This window comes from Danio aesculapii, chromosome 18, assembly GCF_903798145.1.
Source record: "Danio aesculapii chromosome 18, fDanAes4.1, whole genome shotgun sequence".
Classification (NCBI taxonomy): Eukaryota; Metazoa; Chordata; class Actinopteri; order Cypriniformes; family Danionidae; genus Danio; species Danio aesculapii.
Genome location: NC_079452.1, coordinates 34833739 through 34860841, shown reverse-complemented (window position 1 = coordinate 34860841; position 27103 = coordinate 34833739). Strand labels below are relative to the sequence as shown.

General features: G+C 36.5%; 2 protein-coding genes and 1 pseudogene across 3 annotated transcripts in view; 1 reads left to right on the top strand and 2 right to left on the bottom strand.

Moving 5' to 3' along the window:
* Positions 1–3810, top strand: part of sephs1 (selenophosphate synthetase 1) — a 14877-nt gene extending 11067 nt beyond the window's left edge. For both annotated transcript variants that reach the window (XM_056478851.1, XM_056478852.1), the window contains exon 9: positions 2782–3810. In XM_056478851.1, the coding sequence (XP_056334826.1) occupies positions 2782–2996 (215 nt within the window). In that variant the 3' untranslated portion in view covers positions 2997–3810. The remainder of the gene's footprint in view (positions 1–2781) is intronic.
* A 36-nt stretch (positions 3811–3846) lies between these two features.
* On the bottom strand, positions 3847–19777 carry LOC130246021 (carnitine O-palmitoyltransferase 1, liver isoform-like; annotated as a pseudogene).
* A 561-nt stretch (positions 19778–20338) lies between these two features.
* Positions 20339–27020, bottom strand: LOC130246022 (kelch-like protein 9). Its single transcript, XM_056478850.1, has 4 exons — positions 26650–27020; positions 23439–24164; positions 22775–23075; positions 20339–21328 (listed from the first exon to the last, which is right to left on the bottom strand). The coding sequence occupies exons 1-4, from the start codon at positions 26914–26916 to the stop codon at positions 20985–20987; spliced, it is 1638 nt and encodes a 545-aa protein (XP_056334825.1). The 5' UTR covers positions 26917–27020; the 3' UTR covers positions 20339–20984.
* Positions 27021–27103: the final 83 nt, after the last annotated feature.

Below are 27103 nucleotides of genomic sequence, written 5' to 3'. Positions count from 1 at the left end.
CTGATATTAAAATGCATTTATAAATTATGTACAACTAATTTTGTTGTGCTGTCTCACCTGTCGCATCTCTTGATTGAGCTGATAAAAATGCAGCTGAAAGGGATAGTTCACTCAAAAATGAAAATGTCTTATTTCTAAACTTGATGAATTTCTTCTGTTGAAAACAAAACTAGATATTCTCAATAATGTTTTAATAAGCAGCCATCAACGTCCATTCTAGGAACAAAATATTCTATGGAAGTCAGTGGCTTATTTTTCCAGCATAACTCAAACAGGTTTGGAAAAAATGGAGAATGAGTGAAATAATGAACTAATTTGGGTGAACTAACTTTTTAATAGAAAGGTGTGAACAAGACTTTGATTTTTGGATCTGTGTGTGTGTTTTATTCTTATATCCCTGCAGTTACTAGTTTTTTCCATCCTGAAGCAGTAATCTTGACCCTTCAATTTGAACTTGGGGTCTTTATATGCAGGGATGTGATTCTTTCCGTATTTTCCGAACTCAATTGGGCGACCCCAGTAATTTGCGTAAATCCAAAGTTTTAATTTGAAAGGGGTGGATCTCAGTAAGGTTGATCGTCATCAACGCAGACGACCTGATTGATGGTTTGCACCTTCATTGTTCGTCATTGTGCACAAGAAGGAGCAGTTACTGTTTCATTCCGGACGTCATTCAGGGATGACCTACTAGGCTACTGTGTATATACTATAATGATATAGTGTAGTCCTATAATGTGCGCGTATGACGAAGCCGCTGACAATATGCAAGATTATGAAATTGCTTTGAATGCGTGAGCGGCTGTGCACTTTTTCCGCTTTCACATTTGCATATCACGACAACGTGCGCTCTGCACATTATAAATAAAGTCAGACGCACATTTGTTATTGTCATCTGTTCTTATGTCTTCATTTAATCAGCGCTGCAGCCTAGCACCTGAAATGTAATACCTGAAAGTTTCATAAGTTTAGATGATATTACAATTTAATAAAAATATATTTTAGAATTAATTAAAACTATTAAATAGCAGGGACTACGCTGGAGGAAAGGGAAAGTGAAAAACTCTTTTTAGCAATGTATGATATTTTGCACGGTGGCATGTTAAAGTATATTAGGCTGCTTAATTCAGCTGGACTTGATATTTTTACAGTCATTGTTAACAGATTAATAGTTTATCACGTGGAATAAAGAGTCGACTAAAATTATACAGGAAAAATTATATTCTTTGGACACGAGAAGTAGCCTAACCTAGTTAGTGGCATCATCTAGTGGCGGTGTGTTGTCTTTATGATAATGACATTTTTTTTATGATTTCTATTATTATTTATTCAAAAATACACACACATTATATATATTTATATATGTCTCGTCTTCCTTCTTTTTTGTCCTCGGCTGATCACATGCCTGTATATGACTCCAATCAACTTTTACTTAATTAACTAAAGGTTCCCTTCATCTTACTAAAATACGATTTTGTAAATTTTCCCTATATTTACATAAATCTGGGCTTTATTCGGTTGTTCTGAAGGTTTATAAAAAAGTTTTTTATTTAGCCACAAATGCAGAACAAAAATATAAAGAGATGAGACCTAATGCACATACACACACACATCCAAATATGCACAAATACACACGTCAACAGCCCCGCTCCCTTTCTGTGGCATTATTTTCTGAAAACAGATTATTAAAATGTCAAAAAAAAAAAAAAACTATTCAAAAGAATATTTATTCTAAATGTATTTTCTAATGTTTATATAAACATGAATTCACGAAACGTATCACAAAGGTTTGAGCACTTCCAGAAAAATGAATGGCTCTCTATGGCCCTCTGCTGGACAACATTTTTGTTTGTAAACTAAAGCCGCCTTTCCACTTCACACAACATTCGGACACGACTGTCGGAATACGCCCCCTTGTGGCAGTCACACAGAACTTTCAGTATTGCTGTGTGCCATGGCAGAGAGCTTAATTTTAGCAGTTTCCGAAAACCCAATTTTATATGACACAACATTAGAGACATAAGCAGGAATATAAAATAACAAACAACTACTAATAACTCTCATCTCGCGCACAGGGACCTCATTGGACAACACTGGAATACATCACATTCGGTCAGTCGCATACGGTCTAGTCTCAGATGTTCAAATATTTTAACGGATCCGCAGCTCAAATCGGATCCGATTATTCCGCATACGGAAATGATAGGAACTCCACGCAGCTGCCAGACGACTCTCCATTGGAAACGAATGACTTCCAGTATGTCTCTTGTCTTTTGTCGTGTGCAGTGGAAAGGCGGCTTAATCCTTTCAGGTTCTTCACTAACCAGCTGATGGCAGAATTTTACACACAAAACCTAGATCAACATCCAGCAACAAATTTAGATCATAGGTCATTTAGTTCCTAGAGGCCTGCAGTTTTGGTCCAACCCTAATCAAACACAGCTGATCTAGTAGTGTCTAGTAGTCTTGAACACCTTGATTATTTGGATCTGCTGTGTTTGAGCAAAACCGTGCAGAGCTGTGGCCCTCCAGGAATTGAGTTTGAGACTAATGATTTAGATACTTCTGAAGTGACTTTTTCATTATGTATTATTTCACGTACAGGGGAAAGGTGCAGTTAAGGATTTTTGTGGTAAAATAGGTGCAAAAGTACTTTGTATCTCCCAAAACACATCATTAACACGTAGAATGCAGGATAAGTAAACAGGAAATAAATGCAGTTTGAGGGTAAAAAGGAAATAAATGCAGTTTAAATATTTCTCTACCACATTTGTCTTCCTGCAGGAGGTTTGCTGATCTGTCTTCCACGTGAGCAAGCAGCCCGTTTTTGCGCTGAGATCAAATCTCCTAAGTACGGTGAAGGACACCAGGCCTGGATCATTGGTATCGTAGAGAAAGGCAACCGCACGGCACGCATCATTGACAAACCCCGCATCATTGAAGTCGCACCACAGGTCGCCACACAGAATGTCAACACCACTCCAGGAGCCACGTCTTAAACCTGACCCTGACAACTAGCGCACATCTGAGTATATATATATCAGCATAATGATATATATGTAAAGTGTCTGCTCATCTTGGCCTTCTGGCAGATTCCTCTTCATGGACACGGTTATAAAGCAGAAGAGCATTTAACGAAGAAAATTCGGTTGCCTTTTTATGTCTGTAGTTTTCTGTTACATTAACCGAACATGCACCTGATTGTGAGGCAGCTTCCAAGTAGAGCGTATAATTAATAGTACGATTCCTATCCGATTACTTCACAATTTCTTCTGCTCACCTGCAGTTTCATACATTATTAGCCATGATGTGTTTTAGCCTTTGCTGTTAGTATGTGCCACACATCGTCATAGTCATAATCTCGGCCTCGAATGATAGTTGATGAAGCTGCAGTGATGAGGAAGAGCGTATTGGGAAAACTTTTTTTTTTTACTTTTGTATTATAAAACAACCCTCCCTCACTGTTCGGTGGAAACATTGTCGGACTGAAGGAATCTAAGGTAATACCTCTCTAATTAATCAAGTCCTCGTATTCTAGGAAACATGCGCTTGTCTTTGACGCCGGTGCTGATGTTTCTCAAAGAATGTGCTAAACATTGGGGATGCAGTTTCTAATGTATGATATTCACTGTTTCACATGAACGTCTTTAGTTCTGTTCTGTGGTAGAGCTGTTTTTATATTCTGTACATACTTCTGTATTCTGTACAAGGTCATACTTTCTCGCTCTCTCTCTTTCTCTGTTTGCTAATCATTATATATATGCCTTGAAACCCTACCAATAAATCTCCAATCTTTTTTTAAATTCTTGAAAAGTGTGTATCTGATGGGTTTTAAGATGAAGGCACTTGTGTATCACTTTTCAGGTGTTTATTTAAATGCAGAGCATAAATGTATGCACAAATTAAATATTTACAACCATTTGCTACATACTAAAATATTTACAATTAAATACAGTACATTTTTACACTTCTTTCATCACCAGCGTAAATCTCATTTATCTAAGTGCACTAATTCAATAGGCTTGTTGCTTGCTATAAATAATTGCAATATATTTACACATGTGTTTAATGCTATCACCCTTTAATCGCTGCTATTTGTGGTGGTTGTGATTGCTAATTGGTGCTGGATCAGCTTTTGAGCTGAAGCTTCTTGGTTTACGGAGTCACATCTTCTTCTCTTTTTGGTTGAATAGAGCTCTTATATCCAGCATGGCCTGTCTGATGTTCTGCCCAAAGCGGAAAGAGTCCTGAGGACAAAAAAGCCAAAGATAGACAGAAGCAGAGTTGGATTTGGATAGTAATAGTATTAAATCATCATTTATAAAATGGACAGGTCCAGTTGATTCTGATTGGCTGAGCCTCGTTCAAAGCATAAATTCTCCATCACTGCATCTGTGTTGCTACAGTTTCATGCATTATGTATTTCTGCCAAAATTAACTTTAGTTTTTATTTAATGAACTGGAGTGACCTCTGCTGGCTTTAATCAAAGACCATAATTCTGCTGGAAGAAAATAGTCTCTGACAGAAACAGCCGGTTCCTAAGTTTAACATGGCCTCAGAAATAAACGTAGGCCTAATGTAGACAACATTAGGCCTACGTTTATTTCTGAGGCCATGTTAAACTTAGGAACCGGCTGTTTCTGTCAGAGACTATTTTCTTCCAGCAGAATTATGGTCTTTGATTAATGAAAAAAAACTGCTTAAACCAGCCAAGGCTGGTTGGCTGGTTTTAGTTAGTCGACCAGCCTGGTTTTAGAGGGGTTTTGGCCATTTACAGGCTGGTTTCCAGCCATTTCCAGCCTGGTCTTTGCTGGTCACGCTGGGTGATGACCAGCTTGACCAGCCTAGCCAAAACCAGCAATATCCAGCTTAAACCAGGCTGGCCAGGCTGTTATTAGCTGGATTTAGCTGGTCATTTTCCAGCCTAACCAGCAAAGACCAGGCTGGAAATAGCTGGAAACCAGCCTGGAAATGGCCAAAACCCTTCTAAAACCAGGCTGGCCAACCAGCCTAGGCTGGTTTAAGCTGGATTTTTCAACAGGGTTTACTTTACACAATTAACACACATACACATACATTTGCTTTTAATAAATGTATTTTAACTGTTTTGTAAAAAACAATAAACCACGTGAAGTCAGGTTTACAATGAATTTGGAACAGTAAACCACGGGTGAAATATCCCTTTTAATCACAAACATTCTTACAAGCCGTCATTTTCTGGGGACGAAATTGAATTTTAATCAATCGTTAACAATCCCATCCAAATCGAATCAAATGCTCAACATAATCAACATGTCTTTCAAAATGCCCTAAAAGAATAGCGTATGTCCTAAATATAATGACACGAGAAACTATTAAATGAACCAACTGTCTAAGTTAATGGACGATAAAGTGGAGTCTATCCTGCTCTTTAAATGTGGCAAAACTTAACCTTTATATAGTGTTGGTGTGGATGCTAATCCATTTTCTGATTTATCTTCATAGTTATCATTCTGTGTTATTCTGACAATAAAAACACTACTAGCCAATCAAAATCCATTTTATTTTAAAGCGCGCGCTCCCATAAACACACTGCCACGCGCATTACCGAATCGCGCGCTTTTATACAAACAGAACTTCCTTAATCCCAGTTAGTATGGACGCTTATATATAGTTACTGATGTTATTGTTCTTTGTATGAACAAGTCCTTAAGAAGATATAAATACTTGAATAGTATCTGATCAGGATCATCTGTGTACAATGTTATAATCGAAATCCTCTTACCGTCTCAGGACTGGAGAACTTGCTGGAAATGTGGAATGTAATGAGATTCTCGCCGACAATGATGTAAGAAACACCATAACCGTCATCTGCAACCTGTTTAAAAGAGTAGTACAGTCCTTTACTATACATGTTGCTGTAAATAATGACACATTGTATACTGTAGAGGGCTGCAGAGAGACTCACAGGTCCAAAGCCTCCTCCAGCTGACACATATTTGGGGAACTTCTGAGTGTCAATGAGATTGAGCTGCTGTTGGGGAGTTTGACTGGTGGAGAGACGCCAGGGCTCTGACAAAACCTATGAAAAGAAGGTGTCCTTGGGTTTTTAAAAGGTATGTTAAACTGATATGTCATTGTAGGCAGTTGTGTAGTCCTTGCTATACGCACGTATACTCAGTATGCCTACTTTTTTCCACGAGCTGTTTGGGTATTACGACTTCTGAGGATCATACTCTCTGTATACTCACTTGTTTTGGTGATTAGACTTCCCTAATTTTTGTACATTGAGTATTTCAGTTTTTCGAAGATCACAACAAATTAGCTGAATGATGTCTTGCTGAAACGTTCAAGTAAAATTGTAAAACAGCATGGGCGTCGCTTTAGCACTCCTATATTTCCATTCAGCCCCCCTAACACTTGCGATTACCTGTACACTACTAAATGACCACCTCAATCCCCCTTAAATTTGATATAAAAATGGCGGCAGAATCCATATATATATATATATGTATATATGTATGTATGTATATATATATATATATATATATATATATATATATATATATATATATATATATATATATATATATATATATATATATATATATATATATATATATATATATATATATATATATATAAATCAAATGAATCAAAGATACATTGACTTTCGTCGTTTCTTTGCCTACTTTTAAAATTTGGATTGGGTGGATAATAGTACACCTATTTTTTTTTAGGACTACACCACTGATTGTAGGGCTGCATGATATTGGAAAAATCTGACATTGCAATATTTTGTTTTGCTGCAATATGAATATATAGTTTGACCAGATGATTTGAATAGCTCTATTTGGAGAGATTTCATTAATTTAGATATTCAAGTCATTTTCTGTGCAGTACATCTGCATAAATTATAATAAATTACAAGCTTTATTTGCAATTACAATCTAATATGACAGAGAAAGAATAAAAGTGAAATAAATAGTGCTTTATGGCTTTCTGGTGAGTGTAACAGTATTCAAATACAGAAATTGAACAAGCAACTGTAAAATAACATGGTCATCATTGTATAAATGATTAAAATATATATTATTTATTAATATCTTTATTTTTTAATCTTTGACAAATAATTTAATCTGACTATGTGACTATTGCTGATACTCACATTGTGATATCAATGCTCAAACAATATATTGTTCAGCCCAATGTCATTCTATAACAGACTGGCACACACCTGTTTGAGGAAGGGCGAGTCTATGCCCATGACTTTGGACACAATGTAGAGGCAGAAGAGATGGCGGTCGATCCCAGCTCCTGTCATGGCCAGACGGTACATGTTCTGATGCTTCTCTGCTGCTTCTTTGAAGAGCGCTAACCTGTGCTCATTCTGGCAAAGGTAAAAGAGGACAATTTCATTCACAAAAATGTTCATTTATAAGTTTATACGACTGGTTAAGTGCTGATTAAAAAAAATAAATAAATAATAAAAGACATCAGTGTGCGCACATCTAAGAAAATCCTGAAGGCGGGTGCTTGATCAAGGCAAACAAAATTGAATCAGCACACTGCCACTTTGGCTCTCAAAAGAAAATTGAATTGGACCACATTTTGACCTACAAGGTCTTCATCAGGTTTGATTCTCTTTAATGTCCCACTGGATGTTTCAACAGTGGTCTTAATACTTCTCGAATATCGAAATGTTTTTTATAAAAAAATTTAAATGTACAAATTAATGTCAATTAGCCACTTAATCAAAATGTTACTAATTGCTGTGATTGCTTTGAAAATACACCAGTATTTAAAGTGTACGACAACAGAAATCGCCTCTATTAAATAGAAAGTTTGCTGGTGTTGACGCTAATACTGTTATCGTTATAGCCGTCGTTCTACTGTGTGACTCCAGGATTGTGTCGTTCTCTCACCGTGGTTTTTTCATCCTCCATTGCTCTTACAAATGCTGTAGACTCGCAAGTGCACGAGCGCACAGTTTCCGTCCGGCCCTCGCGAAACATTCGGGTCATGGAGGATTCGTAAGTCAGACAAAACTCACCCTTGTCCTGCACCAGAAAAACAAAGTTCATGGAAACAGTTTGTTCAAAATATACAGACACACATTTGCAGAGCAATATATGCATGTACAGTTGAAGTCAGAATTATTACCCCACCTGTGTAAATTGATTGATTAAAGGAAATAAGATTTTTTCAACACATTTCTAAACATAATAGTTTTAATATTTCATTTATAACTGATATTCAGCTTAAAGTGCAATTTAAGTGTGTTACTAGGTTAACAAGGCAAGACAATCCAAAAAAAAAAAAAAACATTGCTTAAGGGGCTAATAATATTGACTTTAAAAAAGTAAAAAAATAATAATAAAAACTGCTTTTATTCTAGCCGAAATAAAACAAATAAGACTTTCTCCAGAATAAAAAAATATTATAGGAAATACTGTAAAAATTCCCTGCTCTGTTAAACAATATTTGGTAAATATTTGAAAAATAAAGAAAAAAAAATCCATGATGGCTAATAACTTTGACTTCAACTGTACGCGTGACTTGACTTATACCCTATATTGAGCTAGTTGCAGTGCCAGCTGGATAAAAGCATCCGGACTTGTTCTGCATTTCTTTATCAGGCCCTTCCCAAACTCATTAAACAAGCAGCCGTGGAAATCCACATCATCAGCGATTCCCTTTGCAATCATATAGGAGCCTTCGATAATCTCCTGGCACTGGGAGAGACATAATACACTATAATCAGATATCAACATACACAATAAAACAGCCTTTAGTCTTAGTTTAAATCTTCCAATTTTGAAATGTAATTCACACCGCTTTTGGGATGTCCCACTGTAGCCTGGTAGGCGGTACAAGGGTTTTGTTGACGTCTCCTTTGCAATGTCCCTCTGCTGTATATCCCAGGTGGAAACAATCTGTGGCTAAAATGTACTAAAGAGAAAGTTGAAATGGATGTTGATACTTGCCAATGGATATTGATACTGGCCAAAATTGTCAGAACTATCTTTGAATAATCGTTTACCTCCCACATGTGTCCAATGATAGGAGAGTCAGCCCATGAATGCTCAGTGTTGACACCCATTTTGCCATTCTTGTACACAATCAAATTGAAGGATTTATCAAACCACCTGGAGTGAAATATACGAGAAGTTGATTCAGTAAATGTACATTTCTTTGTGCTTATGTGGTTTAAATGTGATGGTCACCACCAAGAGTTAAATGTTATTAAGATAATTAAATTATTAATGATAATGAAAATGATCATTAGTATCATTAAATTAAGCTTAGATAAAGTCATTAAAAATAATAAAAATCTAAAATATACCTAAATTATTTGATATTCTGAAATATTAAAATAGTAATACATATTATATTAAATAATATGACTATTGCTTAAAACCAAAGCTACTTAAGTTTAAATTAAATAAAAGATAATTTATATAGAAAAACCTAAGTAAAAATGAGCTTTTTAATAAAGTAATAAAATTACTCAAATGGACTAACTGGAAATATAAAAAATGATAAAATATAATGGGTTTTTTACATAAAATCATTAAAATAATAATAAAATATAAATATATACCTAAATTATTAGATTTTCTGAAATATTAAAACAGTAATGAACGTTTTATTGATATAAGCTGACAAAATAATACTGAAATAAATTGCTCTTTGATAAAGTACTTTATCCACTTGTTAAGTGGTGACGTGTTGGTAATGTATGTAATACTATTTCCTGGTCCAAGCCGCCACTCATTTGAATTGACAAAACATACGTTTATGATCACTTTTTAGTCATATCACACATTAAAGTAATTTTATTTAAAGTCATAGTGTACACAACAATCTCTGGGCTTGCTGCTTCACAAATACCAAAATTTGAACAATTTATAAAAAAATGAATCACTTTCTGCCCATCTGATATTTGGCATGGACATATATATTGTAATCGTCATTTTCGAAAGTATTACATCGCATTGTAAAGGTTTATTATTACCATTTCCTGAGCCTCCCCATACAGTTTGATAGAGTGCTTGGACCCGGAAGCCACTTCGTGTGACGTCACAGTTAAGAAGCGGATAGGGTTGGGCGATGTCGACCAATTTGGCATCGTACGATGTCGAATGTAAAACATTGTGATGGACAATGACATCGTTGTCGTTGGCGGTGGTGAATTAATTATTTATGAATAATTAATTAATTCATACTAAATTAATTATTTGTAGCCTACCATTCCAACTACGCATGGTCTTATCCATAACTAAATCAAAAATAAATAAAGATAAGTTACACACAAAGTTACCACCTGCCAATAACTTTTTTCCGCGGGACTCTGGCATGAATAGGCAGAGTGATCGTTATCTGTGTCATTATAATGGCCTCGACAAGCTTGGTTGGTAAAAATGGTGCACAACCAACAGCAACCAACCAACAGTATCTGAGGTTTTCGCTAAAATTACTAAGTACAAGCTTGAAGCAGTGTAGCGACGCTGTGACAACTTACCTGATAGATTCAAAAGACAGAAGAGTCATTAGATAGAGACCAGATTTATTAAATATCACATTTAACAACTATAGTGAGACGCGATCCAGCGGTACATCCTTAATAAATTGCCCTACGTGCACTGCTCTCTGGGCTGACTGCTGGAGCCCAGACACTGTAGCGCATGACAGAGTGTGTGCATGTGGCCACGTGATGTGCGTTTACAGTTGTATAGAGGGAGATCTTTTCAGAAATGCTAGATGAAACACCAGTGTGAACGTGGATGATTTTCGCTAAAGACGTATTAGTGTAAACGGGGCCGTGTGTGTTTTTCACAAGCGGGTTGCTGCTGCAACGGGGGCGGGGTGGAGGATTGCGATGCCGGCTCAACATCATGATGGCTATCGGCCATCGGCAATGGACGATAGCATCATCTATCGACCCAACTCTAGTACTAAAATAACATACTAAATGGAAATTAAATTTAAATGGAAATATAAAAACATGATAAACGATTATGGCACAAGTACTTAACAAATTTACTAAAATAAAGCTGTAAAAATAATACATAAAACATACCTAAGTTATATGACATTAAAACTATTTTAGGAGTAGTAAATATTATATAAAATTGCGTATATTAAAATAAAAATCAAACAATAAATGGATAATATTAGTAATGATAAACAGTATAAGCAGTATCTATGGAAAATCATCTTTGAAATAATTTCTTTAATCGTCGTACAGTCTGAAACCATATCACATTCCAAATGGCTTTTCCGGCCTTTGAAATGTTTTGGTAGCCTTCTCCTATCCTGTGCCTTTCTACAACTTTATCCAGAAGATCTTTTGAAAGCAGGGTGTAGTGTGCATAAAGCTATCGATTTTCTCAGGGTATGATGATTTTCTATAGGCACTGTACATAATACTGATTGAACTGTGCCAACCTGTCATAGCACTTTCCATGCAGTAGAGATTTGGCGTAGAGGTCTAAGGACCGTATATTCTCCGGATCGTATCCATGCGCTTCATCATCCAGGGTCAGAAAAAAGGCAGCCGTTTCAATGGCCTCCAGTGCTGCATGGTTGACACCCTCCCTAAAATACTTCAAACGAGCCCTGGCCCAAGGAACTCTGGATGTGTGTTAAAGAGGAAGATTACATTCATCAATTATTACTCATTCTCATTTGGTTTTAAACTTGTGGGACTTTTTTTTTCCTGCGGTTCTTATCACTGCGGTTACAAATGATTAGGTAGCCTCTAGAGCAGGGGTGGGCAAACTCGGTCCTGGAGGGCCGGTGTCCTGCACAGTTTAGCTCCAACTCTAATCAAACGCACCTGCTTATAGATTTCTAGTGATCTTGAAGACACTGATTAGCATGTTCAGGTGTGTTTGATTAGTGTTGGAGCTAAACTTTGCAGGACACTGGCCCTCCAGGACCGAGTTTTCCCACCCCTGCTCCAGAGCTACAATTCAGGTAACGTGCAGTAAATAGTCAACCAATACAAATAGACTTATCCAGTCATCTGACCAATCAGAACAGAGTAGGCTCTCTGTAAGGTGGGGATTAGAGAGACTTGAGTCTTGAACAAACCATTTCAGACATTAGCTATGTTTACATCCAAAGATGCGAATTAGACTTATGCTCAAACTGGAAATTTGCATAAAACATTTGTGAATAAAGCACCATTTCCATTGGTCAATGGTAACAAAATCATCACTTCCATTCTGATTAACTTGTGCCAAATATCAAAAAAAAAACACTAAAAAAATTACAACAAGCAGTGCTTCCCACACATAGACTTTACTTGGGCAGGCCGCCCAGGTATATTAACGGCTGCCCAAGTATTTAGTGATAATTTTTTTTTACTATTATTATCATCACCCTTTTACACTGTTTTTGTATCCGCCCAATATAAACAAACATCCGTGACTGATTAAGGAGTGGAAATCTTCTCTCCTTTACCGGTTTCATACTGATCATTCTGTGTACGCGAGAACTGTCAACCCCTCCACAGACAGTCTCACATGCTCTGCGTCTGGTTGGGTTTTCTAAATCTACTAAAATGTCTGGGATTTGGTTTTGCTTTCATTTTCTTAGCTGTCAATAATTTTATGTGTTTTATGCGTATAATTTTATAGTTAACTATTTATGTGCTGGTGGTAAAAGGTGTGTTTCAATCCGGCTACCACTGCAAGTATATGTCAAACCTATGGAAAGCACTGACAAGTCATGACAACAAATGTTTTTATGTTACTTTAACTTATCTTAATATGTTAATCAGGTTTCAATTATTTTTTTTTTAAGTTATAAAAAGATTAACTTAATATTTTTAGTCCATTTGATTGATGTATGTTGAGATGTATAAAAATTGAAGGCCACTATATATATATAAAATATAAAATAGTGTATATTAGGAGGAAAGTTTATATTAGGGGGGAAACAGAGTTTTTGACCTTGGATGTAAACATTGTAGGAGATCTCAAAACACAATCGATACACTGCAAATCTGAAAACATCCTTAAAGCCTCTTGGACCACATGCACTGTAAAAAAATGCTGGGTTCCACACAATACCTTTATGTTGGCCAAACACAAATTGGTTAAGTTAACTTAATTGTTTTTAAAAAATTCAAGTAGATTGAACATAAAACAATGAAGTTGTCCTCCAAATAAATCAAGAATTGTGTTGATTCAGCAAATTGTTTGTTGGAACAAGCAGCAAAAATCATTATTTGAGTGCACACGACTGCAGGTATATATAATCTTCACCTGTTTCCAGCAGTCAGTGAAGGCAGCTTGAGCTCTCCAGGTTGAGGTTCAGACTTGTCATCCAGGATTCTTTGAAAACTGGAGCTCCAGCTCTGAGGGCAAAAGGTGGCGACCGCCGTAGTACAGCCAGACCTTAAAGAAACGGCCTCGATGGTACACAACCAAGTGCTTTCTGTCCTTCAGATGCTGCACAAAATCTGAGCATAAACAAAGCAGTGTAAGAAAACCATCATGGTTTGGACTAACAATTTTGTAAGGGATATTGACCCAAAAATTGAATACAGTCATCATTTACTCACTCTTAACTTTATCCAAACCTGTCTGAGCCTTGTCGAACACAAAAGAAGATATTTCGAAAAATGTTGGAGACACTTTGATGTTGATGGCAAGTTTGCAACATTCTTCAAAATATCTTCTTTTGTGTTAAATAGAAAAAAGAAACTCAAAGAACCACTTGAGGCATAGTAAATGGTGAGTAAATGGGAAATTTTGGCGTGAATTGTCTTTTTAATCTACATAAACTGTCATAAAATTACCAGTCTCAATGCCAGGGATACGAGTGGTGTTGAACATCCTCTCGTACTGAAAAGAGCACATCGGGACAATCCCAAGAGCTCTCAGCTGGGGAGAGAGAATGAATAACAGTTAAAATAGAAACTTCATATATATTTTTGCATGCTATTTGAGTGTTGGGTGGAAAAGCTGTCTCTGTACCGGGGTAAGCTCTCCTCGCTCCAGCTTACGGCGAAACTGCAGCATAGCATGAACTACATTTCCTGCGCGTGCAGCCTGTCGATATGTGGGGATTACATACAGCAGATCCTGGCAGATGGAAAACAAGAGTTTTAGACAGTGTTTTTTACATAAGGCTATGCATAAACAAGCTCCTTAAAAGTTTACAATGTGTTTTTCTATGGTTATTCAGCAGGTGTTGCCGTTGGGCTGTTATTTATAATTTAGACTTAAAGTCAGCATGAAACAAAAGTTGTGGTAGTCTTTTTTTTAATTGCAATTGTAAATTCATGTGTGATTTGATTTCATATTCACCATAGTGTAGAAGTTGCTGTTGACCATGATGGGGTCTCGTCCTCTGAGGTAGATATACTCCTCCCACCAGTCACTCACCTGTTTACACACACCTTCGTTTAGTCTGCCAGCATGTTTTAGAGGCTTTTACATTGGTATAAAGTACTCTATGTAGAAGCTCATATACATAGTTTCTTACATAATTCGTGGCCCACCAGGATTGAGCTTTAGGTGTTTTTGTAATTTGGGTGCAGGATCCTTTTTGAAGTCATTAGCAACCGTCTCCATCTGTTTATACTGCTCATCATCCAGAAGAGGTCGAACTGATTCTAGATACTAAAATAATGAAAAGAAATCATTTGAAGGAAGACGGCCAAAGCATTTTAGTTGTACAATGATCATTTTAATCAAACACATGTCGATTAGCATTATTCTAACATGAATTAGTATGTTGTTAGAATGTTTCCAGCATGAATTAGCATGTTGCTAGCATGATTCCAACATGATCTAGCATGTTTCTAACATAAATTAGCATGTTGTTAGCATGTTTCTTGCATGAATTAGCATTATTCTAACATGAATTAGTAGGTTGTTAGAATGTTTCCAGCATGAATTAGCATGTCGTTAGCATGTTTCCAGCATGAATTAGCATGTCGTTAGCATGATTCCAACATGAATGAGCATGTTGCTAGCATGTTTCCAGCATGAATTAGCATGTTGTTATTTGTGTCAGGAGTTTTCCTAAATGAGACGGTGAAAGTAAACATTACCATGAAAATCTTTATAAAGGCATAAACACATTAAGGGTGTTTATTTTTTTAAATTGAATATTAAAATTTGTTTTATTTGTATTGTGCAGCATATATTTATATATATATATATATATATATATATATATATATATATATATATATATATATATATATATATATATATATATATATACCGTATTTTCCGCACTATAAGGCGCACCTAAAGCCTTAAATTTTGTTATAAAACGGCCGTGCGCCTAATAATCCGGTGCGCTTTATGTGTGCACAGAGTTCAAAATCTGTAAAAATGTTGTTGTGTGATTTCGGAAAGCGCTCCGCTTGATTGGCTGTCGGAGCATTTCCCGCCGACACAGAGACGTAAAACGTACACTCCGTACGCAGCAGCAATAAACCAATCAAAACAGGGCGTTTAAAGTGAAGTTGCGAGCTGCGTGGGAGCAATGGATGACAGACGGCGAACACACTTTTACTAAGACTGGTAGGCAGCGCCGGGCGAGTTACGCCACCATATGTGAATGGATTGTGGATGCCTGGGCTAAGGTGTCTGCTTTAACTGTTGTCCGAGCTTTCGCAAAAGCCGGCATCATTGCTGAACAGCTACCCGGCAATGAGACTGACTCAGACAATGATGAGAGAGAACCCGGCGTGTTTGATGACGAAACTGCCCAGCTGTTCAATTCAGACACAGAATATGAAGACTTTGATGGATTTGTGGGAGAAGACTGATTAAAAAAATAATGTGAGTGTATTGTTAAATAGTACAATAAAGTTCAACTAAACTGTTTTGCTTCCATTACCTTTTTTTTTTTTTGCAGACAGTGTATTTTAGCGTGCGCCTTATAATACGGTGCGCCTTATGTATGGGTTAAGTACAGAAATAGACCCCGTAATTGAGACTGCGTCTTATAATCCGGTGCGCCTTATAGTGCGGAAAATACGGTATATATATATATAAAAGGGGAAAAACAATAAATCATTGTATGAATGTTGCAGCCGAGGGAGAGGATTAAGGCACGCAGAGAGGCACGTAGAAACGGTGGGCGGGGAGGACTAGCCTTAAAGGAGCAGTACACCAAAACCGCCACCCAGTGAAAAAATGTATAAATAGGAATTTAATAAAAGGTATAATAAAAAATCTGATGGGTGTTTTGAGCTGAAACTTTACAAAGCATTCTGGAGACGCAAAACACTTATACTAAATCTGAAAAAAAAGGGCTAACCTAGGTGCCCTTTAATCCTTAATATCATGATATTTATAAAGTCTCATGACAGCCGATGATGTTTTACCCTTCTGATTGTGTCGTCAATACTCGGTACAGGCAGATGTGGCAGAGATCCCTGAAAGCTGTAAAGGAGCGGCCGACGTCCAGACAGCAGCTTTACAAGGCTCTAAAAACGAGAGGAGTTATTCATGAATCGAACTTTGTGAACTGCACTCACTGGATTTGGATTATTATATTTATTGATTGACACACCAGCCAGACTTTAGTAGAGTAACTCATTTTGCCGTGTGACTCAAAGATCCAGGCATGATAGGACAGGAGAGCTTTGAGGATCCATCGCAGCAGGAATATGACGGATAACCACAGACCTGTGGCAAACAGGATGGCACTCAACACCGTCTGAGTCTGAACGGTCATAAAATCACTATACATGGGGGAAAAAAGAGACATTTTAGAACATTGCTTTAGAATATCGTCACCTTGGAATTATAAGGTTCTATCTGCGTTCTGAATGATTCTGAGATATTGAGCTTCAAAGTTTTTGGCATTCCATAGAAAACAGTATGTGTGTAACATTTGTTTTTTAAAATAAAAAGTCTTAAAATGTAAACAACTTATTAAAAAACATCCCATAATGTAATATGTCATAAGAATATGTCAATCTTAAAGTAATAATGTAATAAATAACTAAATTTTGACAAAAATGTCAGATAGAACCTATATTCTAAGGTGACGATATGTCAATAATAATAAATCATTTGAATTAATAACACTAAAAGATATAAAAAACAATGTATAATATATGTAAAAACTGCTATTTAAATATGAATAGTAAAGTACAGTAAAAAAATTGTATTATACAGATAATAATACATAAGCATACAGCAAATTCATAAAAAGGAAAAAGTTCCTGACAGAGTAAATAGCTCAAGATGTTCCTATGTGTAACATGCTTCATCTGATAGAGCACAAATTAAACAGACTGGGTCTGTAAATAGAAACCAAGTGTGATATAATCATGCTTTTATAGCACATAGATGTTGACCAATCACTACCAAAAACCGGATATATCAGTTTTATTTTATTTATTATCAAACTAATCAGACAACATTCTGTGGGCCAAGACTTGTTGATCTGATATATAAAATCTGATATTTATTGCCTAAATATTTTCTTTAATATCCAAATTTTAATTTGATACATAATCATAATTTTATTTTTTTTAAATGTTGTAATTATGCATGTTGCCAGCTTAGATTTATGCATCTGTGTTTATCTTATCATCATGCTACTATAAATCTGCTGTTAAGTTACCTCACTGGTAGAGATGTCTTGATCTTATCAATCGTGCCCATGGAGGGGTCGATCCTGGCATACATGGTGCTCATTATTGCAATGACTACAATTAACCAGCTGGAGGGACTGGCAGGGTAAACACCCGTCAGAACACTGTTCTGCTCAAAACAAGCAAAAGATGACATTCATTAGATACAGTTGAAATCAGAATTATTAAACCACCTTTAATTTACTTATTTATTTTAAAATATTTCCCAAATAATGTTTAACAGAGCAAAGGAAATTTTCACAGTATGTTAGATAATATGTTTTCTTCTGGATAAAGTCTTACTTGTTTTATTTCGGCTAGAATAAAAACAAATTTAAATTTTTTAAAGAACATTTTAAGGTCAAAATTATTAGCCCCTTTCAGCTATTTGTTTTCGATAGTCTACAGAACAAACCATTGTTATACAATAACTTAATAACCTAATTACCCTATCCTGCCTAGTTAACCTAATGGACCTAGTTAGGCCTTTGTCCCTTTAAGCTGTATAGAAGTGTCATGAAAAATATCTAGTCAAATATTATTTACTGTCATCATGGCAAAGATAAAATAAATCAGTTCTTAGAGGATGAGTTATTAAAACTATTATGTCTAGAAATGTGTTGAGAAAATCTCTCCATTGAACAGAAATTGGGAAAAAAAAATAAATAACAGCTAATAATTCAGGGACTTTAATAATTCTGACTTCAACTGTAGATAGACATACGGATAGATGGATAGATAGACATTAAACCTTGAAGCGGATGGCACGTTTTTTCCATGACGTCACTCCAGATATGTAGATGTGTTTGAGAACTTCTCGACTCAACTGTAGGTCGATGCCATCAGGAGTGACGGTGAACTGAAATGCCACCGCCTGATGAGCTTCTGCCATTATACAGGCTTAAAGCACAGCCTGAGGAATAAGACATACCATAATACAATGTGTTTCACTGAGTTTGAGCTGTGTTTGCACACCGTTTGATTTGGATAGCTGCTATGGTGGCAACAGTGGAAAGATCTGGGCTAGTAAGTGAAAGGTTATGTTAGGGGTGACCGATGGATCTACACTTTCGGTTTAAATTGCATTTTTACGTCACTGTGGATGCAAGAATAAAGTAAATGAATAATGATTAAGCGGTTGAAACCTAGCAGAGGAAATTTATGAACTGGAGGATTGTTAAAATCAGTCGCTCCGGGAAGAATGCTCCTTTAATAGACTTCTCGTAAGCCTCTTCTAGGTTGAAGGATTCTGCTAAATGTCAAAATGGGTATATTGAACCTGTTTAGGAGCCTATAGTGAACTTTCTCTGAAGTCGCAGAGTTCAGTTATGCTCTGACACTGTCAAGCTTATGTTTCTTTTTCCATGTCATATGACTGAGGCCAGAAGAAGTGGGCTAAAGTTCAGCAGTCAGAAATAACGTAGTAGGACATCTGAGAGGGTTGGGCTCTTATATGATGAGGTTTCAGTGACACTGGCCAAAACACACGTGACCTCTGACGCATGACCGCGTAGGTGAGGAGATTTATTTAAAATAGAATATGCAGTATATTGTAAAAATAAAATATATACTTATTTGACAGTAAATCTACATCTCTATGGCTGTGAATAATAATGTTTGTTGTGCACATAATAGCGAACAATAAATGTGTATATTTAAAAAGCATTGAAAATGACAATGAACAGCATATTTAGGAATCTTTAGTAAAAAATACAAAAATATTTACTACAATTTCATCACCATTATACTTCCATGTAATGTAAAAAGCTGTACAATTACAGAGGCAATTAGACAAGACAATCACTGATGGAACCAAACACAACTGTTTAGCTTAATCATGATTCAAGGTATCATCAAGATTTTAATAAGGCATGGATTTACCTGCAGTGCGATGCCAGAGTAAACAGCTCCAGTCAGATGAAAACTGAGGATAGAGATGTCAAATTTCCTCTGGGAATGTCCTTTATGCAAAACTGTTCTTCACTCTTGTGCCCTTCAGTCGTCTCCTCGTGCAATCTCGGAGTTAGTCTGCTGCTCAGTGTCTAGATATCTACTCTTCTAGCTCTCCCTCCCTCACTGTTTTCCTTTATTTGCGAGTTCCCTGTTTTCTGTGACTGTTTGCTTTCATGTACGCTCTGAACTACCTGTTGCATATTAGCCCTCATAAAAGCCGTGTCGTTCTGTGCATGTGTAACTGGACACTCTCAGGGCAGAGTTATACTGGTGGCTGTACAGTCAGGACACGCTGTATGATCAAACACAGGCCTGATTTTTAACAGTGCAGCTGGAAATATCCCATGGCTGCATGCCAGAGCATTCTGATGATAGTTGTAAGAGACTGAGAGTCATTATGTGCATGTAGGGATGTGTTTTTGGTCATTTTATTAGCTAAATATATTTGAAATGAGGTTTGTGTGTTATGTAGAAGGTCAGGCATCTAAAATCATGCTTTTTAATACTGAGTAACAAGGAACTTGTTGGATATTTATACAGCATTTAGGTGGGTGTTTTTTGTGTGTGTTTTGTTAGACTGCTTGCTAGTTGATGACTTACTAATGCTAGCCCCCTCAGTAGAAATTGCTTTGTATTTTCTCTCTGATCATAATTTTCATTGCTTTGGGACTTGAGGAGTCTTACATGGTCAAAAAATGAACAGTTTTATACTATATGTAAACAAAAGTAATAAATGTTTCTGAAAAATATTTATGATCGCCTTTAATCCTGAGTATTATAACTAAAGTCAAATTCAGCAAGCACTACAAAATAATTATACACTCTTCATCAACTGTAATTATTCCAAATAAAGTTTATGCGGCAGCAACGGGTATTCTAAACATGCTTTGCTTTAAACAAGGGATGTGTCAAGAGTTTGACTCCAACACTAAATAAACACTTCAAGAGTATCAAGGTCTTCTTCAGCATCTTCACTAAATTTTGTTTAGATGTATTGGATTAGGTTAAAGCTAAACGCAAGTCATGATTTCTCCAAGTACGATGCGATCCTGGATTAACATCTATGTTGATCCTGGAACATCATTTTGTTGGAAAATGTAATCCATACCCATTCCTTACTCCTAAACCCAACCATAAATGTAATTCATTCCCAATCAGAGAGGAATAATAGTTGGATAACAATCATGTAGAAGTGCATAAACCTTAATGTAAGCCTAAAAATAACATAAACTGTAAATGTATCCCTTAATTCTGATTGGCTGATTGGCATGTTGTTCCAGGATCAACATGGATGTTAATCCTGGAACATGTCCTACTTGGTGAAATCAGGTTGGTGAAAGCACTGCAGAACTTTGATGCTTAGAGCAGGATTGGACATCCCTGCTTTTGGCAGATTTTGTACATTTCTGAGAAATTGTTTGTATTTAAACATCAGAAGTAGAGGTGAAAAAGGCTCTCGTAGCAGGTGGAAATTGGAAGTGGAGGAAGAAGACAGAGAGACAGTGAATGCAGGTTTAGTTTAACTACAGAATTGTCTTTTATCCCTGACATGTAGAGCTTGTTGTTCAGAATGGTGCCCTGGCCGAGTAAAGTGGTCTTCTCCATTGCTTTAATTTGGCCCCACTTCTGAGAGTCTACGCAGAAAGAGGTCACCATGGTTGCAGAACTGTTCCCACCAATTACAACCAGCTGATTATTGGAAGCACCCAAGAAATGCAAGATGGGGAGATTTGCAGTGGAGCGGGTTAGTGTGGGGAGCAGTTCACACCAGCAATCTGGGAGGAAGAGAGAAGAAAGAGAGGGACAGGTTAAAATCATCATGAATGGAAATTCACCTTCTCTGTTTTCTAATGTGTGTGTATGTGTGTGTATATATATATATATATATATATATATATATATATATATATATATATATATATATATATATATATATATATGTATATGTTATGTATATGTGTGTGGTGTGTGGTATATAGATGTGGTATATATGTGTGTCTATATATATATGTGTATGTGTGAATATATATTTACGTATATATGGTATATTATATATATATATATATATATATATATATATATATATATATATATATATATATATATATATTTATATATATATGTATATATATATATATGTGTATGTGTGAATATATATTTACGTATGTGTATAGTGTGTGTGTGTATATATGTGTGGTTATATATATATATATACACATACACACACACACCTCACACACACACACACACACACACACACACACACACACACACACACATATATATATATATATATATATGATATGTGTGTGTATGTATGTATATATATATAATTGTATGTATGTATAATATATGTATGTATGTATATATATATAGTATATATATATATATATATATATATATATATATATATATATGTATGTGTGTATACGTGTATATGTATACGTGTATATGTATGTGTGTGTGTGTATATGTATATATATGTGTGTATGTATGTGTGTGTATATATAAATATAAACTTATTTTAAAAAGGCACATTCAAATGCAAAAACTGTACATTCAGGTTTTTAGTGTGTCAAGAGTGGCACGAAAACAAGACGATGATATAACCGACAGGGTTTGTTTTTGCTAATTTATACTATGTTCCAGACAACTTATATTTGGGAGTTTTTCTACTATCTACTTGGAAATAATGTCTAGAATACCACTAGATCTCGAATATCTGACCTGTGAACTCAAATTAAAGGACCCTTAAATCAGTGAGAAGCAAAATGCCATCATGACATCACTTCACTTAGTACGGCTAGTTCTGCTTCAGTGAGAAATGTCGCGCTTCTGACTTCAATATGTTCCAGTCAATCACGTTACAGTTTTTTTTTTACCACATCAGCTGTGAATATTTCATAACATTTCAGAAGACTATATAGGAAGTTATACCCATGTAGGGTTTCATGTAGGACGTTTTCTGAATTTGGTTGCATTGTAACTGTGGCTTGATTTGCAAGTCTATGAAAGCATCTTGTGCACTTGTTCAGGAAGAAATGTGCATGAACATTTATTTTGGGGGGCACGGGGAACAATCATTCTGCAATTTGGACTGCAGCAAATATTTGAGTCTCCTAACATCTTGATCAAGGAACTGAAATCAAGGCAAAACGTCTTGATTAACCGCATACCAGATTAGATAATCATTGATTTGGCTACACCACACAATACTGTACCTTGTCTAGTATCATAGCGCAGCACCAACTTCTCTCCAGTTCTTTGGATGTTTCCCAGTACAAAAAGGCAGTTTCCCAGGCTGGTTGTGAGTGGAGAGTCATGAGACAGGGACAGGCTGAACTGAAAGTCTGTCAGTGGAAGGGAGGAAACGAATGCCCAGGTATCTGTCCATGGATCGTACCTCTCCACAGCAGTGTATACACCAGTGCTGGAGTCAGGAGTTACAAGAGAATCCAGATACCAGCCACCCACAGCAAAGATTTTCCCCTCACACACTGCTGCACTGAAGTGACGCCTGTGCTGAGAGGATTAATGGACAGTCACATTTGAACTTTGACTTTAATTCTTGCACAACCAATATTTTAATCAGGGAGCAAGATGTTGAAGAACAATAAGTTCCAGACATAAATCTGCCTCTGCAAGGATGCATTATATTTAGTTCATGAAATAGTGGACTGGTTTGCACTGGTTAGAGGTGGTATACTAGATCCAACCAGCTTCCAGATCAATTTAATCAACACGGGTTATTCAGCTGGTCAATTACTTAAAATACTTTTTGCCTATGACCACTTTGAAATGTTAAGAGTAGATAATTACATAATTAACACATATATTGATGTATATTGTGTTGTACTTAATAGTCATGTGATCAAACATGCATACCTTAATCAGAGGAGCTGTTGATACCCATTGATTGGTAAAAGGGTTGTAGCGAAAAGAAGCCATCTTGAACTGGTATCCCTTCTTTACTTGGTGTCTATAACCCCCTATTAGATATAGGTAATTATAGAGAACTGCTGTAGTGAAGCACCACTTATCTGCACAAAAAGGCAGATCTGTGCGAGAACTCCATTTCCCATCATCCCTGTCTTCCTCCAGCCAGAAAAGCATTCTAGCAGCCTCTGTTTCCAGGTCATTCCCTGAGGTCAAGTTCTCCTTCCTCAAGCAGCACAAGTGTGGAGTTCCCTTAGACCTTAATCTCACAATTTCTGCTTTGAGGTGTGGATCCAAGCCCTCGCTCAGGTGTGGACGCTCCAGTAGATACCTGCTCAGGTAGGTTAGCACAGTCTCTAGGATCTCCTTACTGCTGAGTTCATCAGCCAGCTCTATATAGCCCATATAAGTCTGATCTGTTAATGCTTGAGAGAGGGCAGTAAGTAGACGATTGGTGAACCCAGAAGCCAGAAAGTAGGTGCTCACCCGTAGGTGTTCCCCAAGGAGGCTGTCAGGAACACAAAACCTCTGTAGGAAGCAGAACTGTAGAAAGTTGTGGAAGACTGGAGCAGGAACATGTTCAAGGTGCACCAGCTGTTCAGATGTCTCTCTCATGGAGGAGTTGGAGAGAGCCTTGAAGTATTCGCTGGAATCTGCAAGCTTCTCTAGATCCACCTGGAAGTAAGAGCCAATAAGCATCAATAACATCATTGCTGTATCTGAAATTGACCCCCCCCCCCATACCCTCATTCACAATTCCTTACTTTAGTCAACTAATACAGTTGAAGTCAGAATTATTCGCCCCCTTTGAATTTTTTTCTTTTTTAAATATTTCTCAAATGATGTTTAACAGAGCAAGGACATTTTCACAGTGTGTCTGAGAATATTTTTTCTTCTGGAGAAAGTCTTATTTGTTTTATTTCGGCTAGAATAAAAGCAGTTTTGAATTTTTAATGAATCATTTTCAAGGTCAAAATATTAGCCCCTTTAAGCTAATTTTTTTTTTCTGATAGTCTACAGAGCAAACCATCATTATACAATAACTTGCCTAATTACCCCAACCTGCCTAGTTAAGCTAATTAACCTAGTTAAGCCTTTAAATGCCACTTTAAGCTGTATAGAAGTGTCTTGAAAATATCTAGTCAAATATTATTTACTGTTATCATGGCAAAGATAAAATAAATCAGTGATTAAAAATGAGTTATTAAAACTATTATGTTTAGAAATGTGTTGAAAACATCTGCTCTCCGTTAAACAGAAATTGGGGAAAAAATAAACAGGGGGGGGGGGGGGGGGCAAATAATTCTGACTTCAACTGTATATTTCACTTGGAGTGAATGAAAACTAGTGAGTGCACTCAGTGGAGTTCAGCTGTTTTGTTTGTGCTTTTGCTTTTTGATAAATCCCTTTATCAAAGATTAGAATTTAAACTTCTTGGTCAGACCCTGTGATAATTCCTAACACTTAGAGAGTTGTCTATTAGTATTGAAACAAAGAATGTTGGTTACTGTCATGGATTCAATGTTACTTTAATTATTAATATTATTTTATAATTTAAAATTGTATAAATTATGAATAATTTATATAGAAAACTACACTAAGAGGATTCGGATGTAGAAGCCAACTTGTGGTCAGACACAGAAACTCATTTGGTGCGCAAAATCTTAAACTGATGATACACTCAGGAACTTTAAGCAATGATGCCAGGTGTAAGGTCCAGCCAGTTAGTCCACGGTGTCTACTGGTGGATGAAGGTTCACTGCCTATTCGGTCTTTCCAGTGCACAATGTTGATTTACTTTAAATTTAACACATATTTGACTCCAATTTTAATATGAGGTGATTTAGAATATAATTATTCTCGTTTTATCTGACTCCAATTATAAAACATTGATAAGATCATTTTGTTTCTTTTAATATTACTTTAGATTATGATTGAATATTCTCTTCGATTTGTTATTGTATATTATTCTCATTCATTCGGATTCCTATAACATCCTGAGTCTTGTACAGGCCGAGTATACAATCTCTTAAACACAAGCATGTCAGTCTTGGTCACTAAACAGAGGCGATAAACCACTTTTCTAAAAAGGCAGAACCCTACTTAGATTAGAATATTTTTTGTGTGGTCCCCATAGATCTGCTATCTACTAAATCAAAAGTTTAGAGATGAAGGCCTATGCCCTTAGATAGGCCTTTTACAGTCTAAGTATACTTGAATTAATGCCAATGTGTTAGTTGGAGCTCTAAGAACATCGTATAGCGTGCCACGCTGCTCCGTCTATCATGTCTTAGTCTGTTACTAACCTGTACAGGGGCTTGTGGTGTTATGGACTTAACGTAATCTACCAGAGATAATAACATGAACTCTGTTTGAATAATTCAAAACAACAATTTATTAGTCAGGTAAATGGGTCTTATGCCAATTCATTCAGTCAATTCATAAAAAATCAATACAAGATATCAAATTCTCAAAGATAGATCCAAGATCAAAAGATGCATACATGCCTTCAAAATATGCATAGTATGGAGCATGAAGCTCCACACTACAGGCTAATCTGGTTACAGAATCGCGCCGAACATTTTGAAACTGTCCCTTAAGTAGTCAAACCAAGAATCTCCTCAAGAGGGGTGTGTGTCATTTGCATGTTAGATCTGAAGAGTGTCTGCCTATAGGGAACAAATGGTAATTTGAATAAAGGCCCCCAAGGTAAAGGCACACCCTTAGCAGTGATTTGTTTTTTCCCTCTCCGCTGTCACCATAAGCTTGCATGGTTCGGGATCTGTAGAGCTGCCCATCATTGGATTTGCTCTTCAGTGTTTGGACTCTCAGTAGTGATTATTAAACCACACTGAACTGAACTAAACTGAACTGAACTTAAACACTACAAACTGAACTACACTGTTCCTATTTACTATGACCTTTTATGTGAAAATGCTTTGACACAATCTACATTGTAAAAGCGCTATACAAATAAAGGTGAATTGAATTATCATGGTGCATTGTGAGATTAAGTGCACTTCAGAACTGTGGTTTTACCACTACAAATGGCTGCTCCCTCTATTTAATGGTATAGGGTGATTTTTAGATACAGATCATGTTTTTGTGGCCCAGTATTGTGCAGGCCATGGTTGGTGTGCATTCCTGTGTAAATACTCACATGGAAAATATGTGTGCTGGTTTGCACCATCACCATCGGTCCATCGTTCTGATGCCGATACGTCCTGTAGTCTTGATTTGTTCTCCAGACTTCTGACTGTAGGATATCAGACCTCTCCTCCACAACATCAGATTCTGCTTGCCCAGACTGAACCCGGTTTAAACTGCTTCTGGAGTACAGGCACCTCTGTATCTGCTCTAAACTTCTTTTTATCCATGTGCAAAAATACATTAAAACCACAGCGATAACCTGCTTTATACTAGCCATGTTCAATAGTTAGATTAGTTTAAAGAAGCCTCACTCACAATCCCAGCTAGGGCCATACTATTCCATGGTGGATGGAGGATAATTCCTGCCTGTTTTCATGGCTCAACATGGCGTCTGTGCTAGAGCGAGCGCAGTAGAGCTATTTTCAGAAGTCTTTTGAAACAGGAAACAAAATATGACGGGCCAC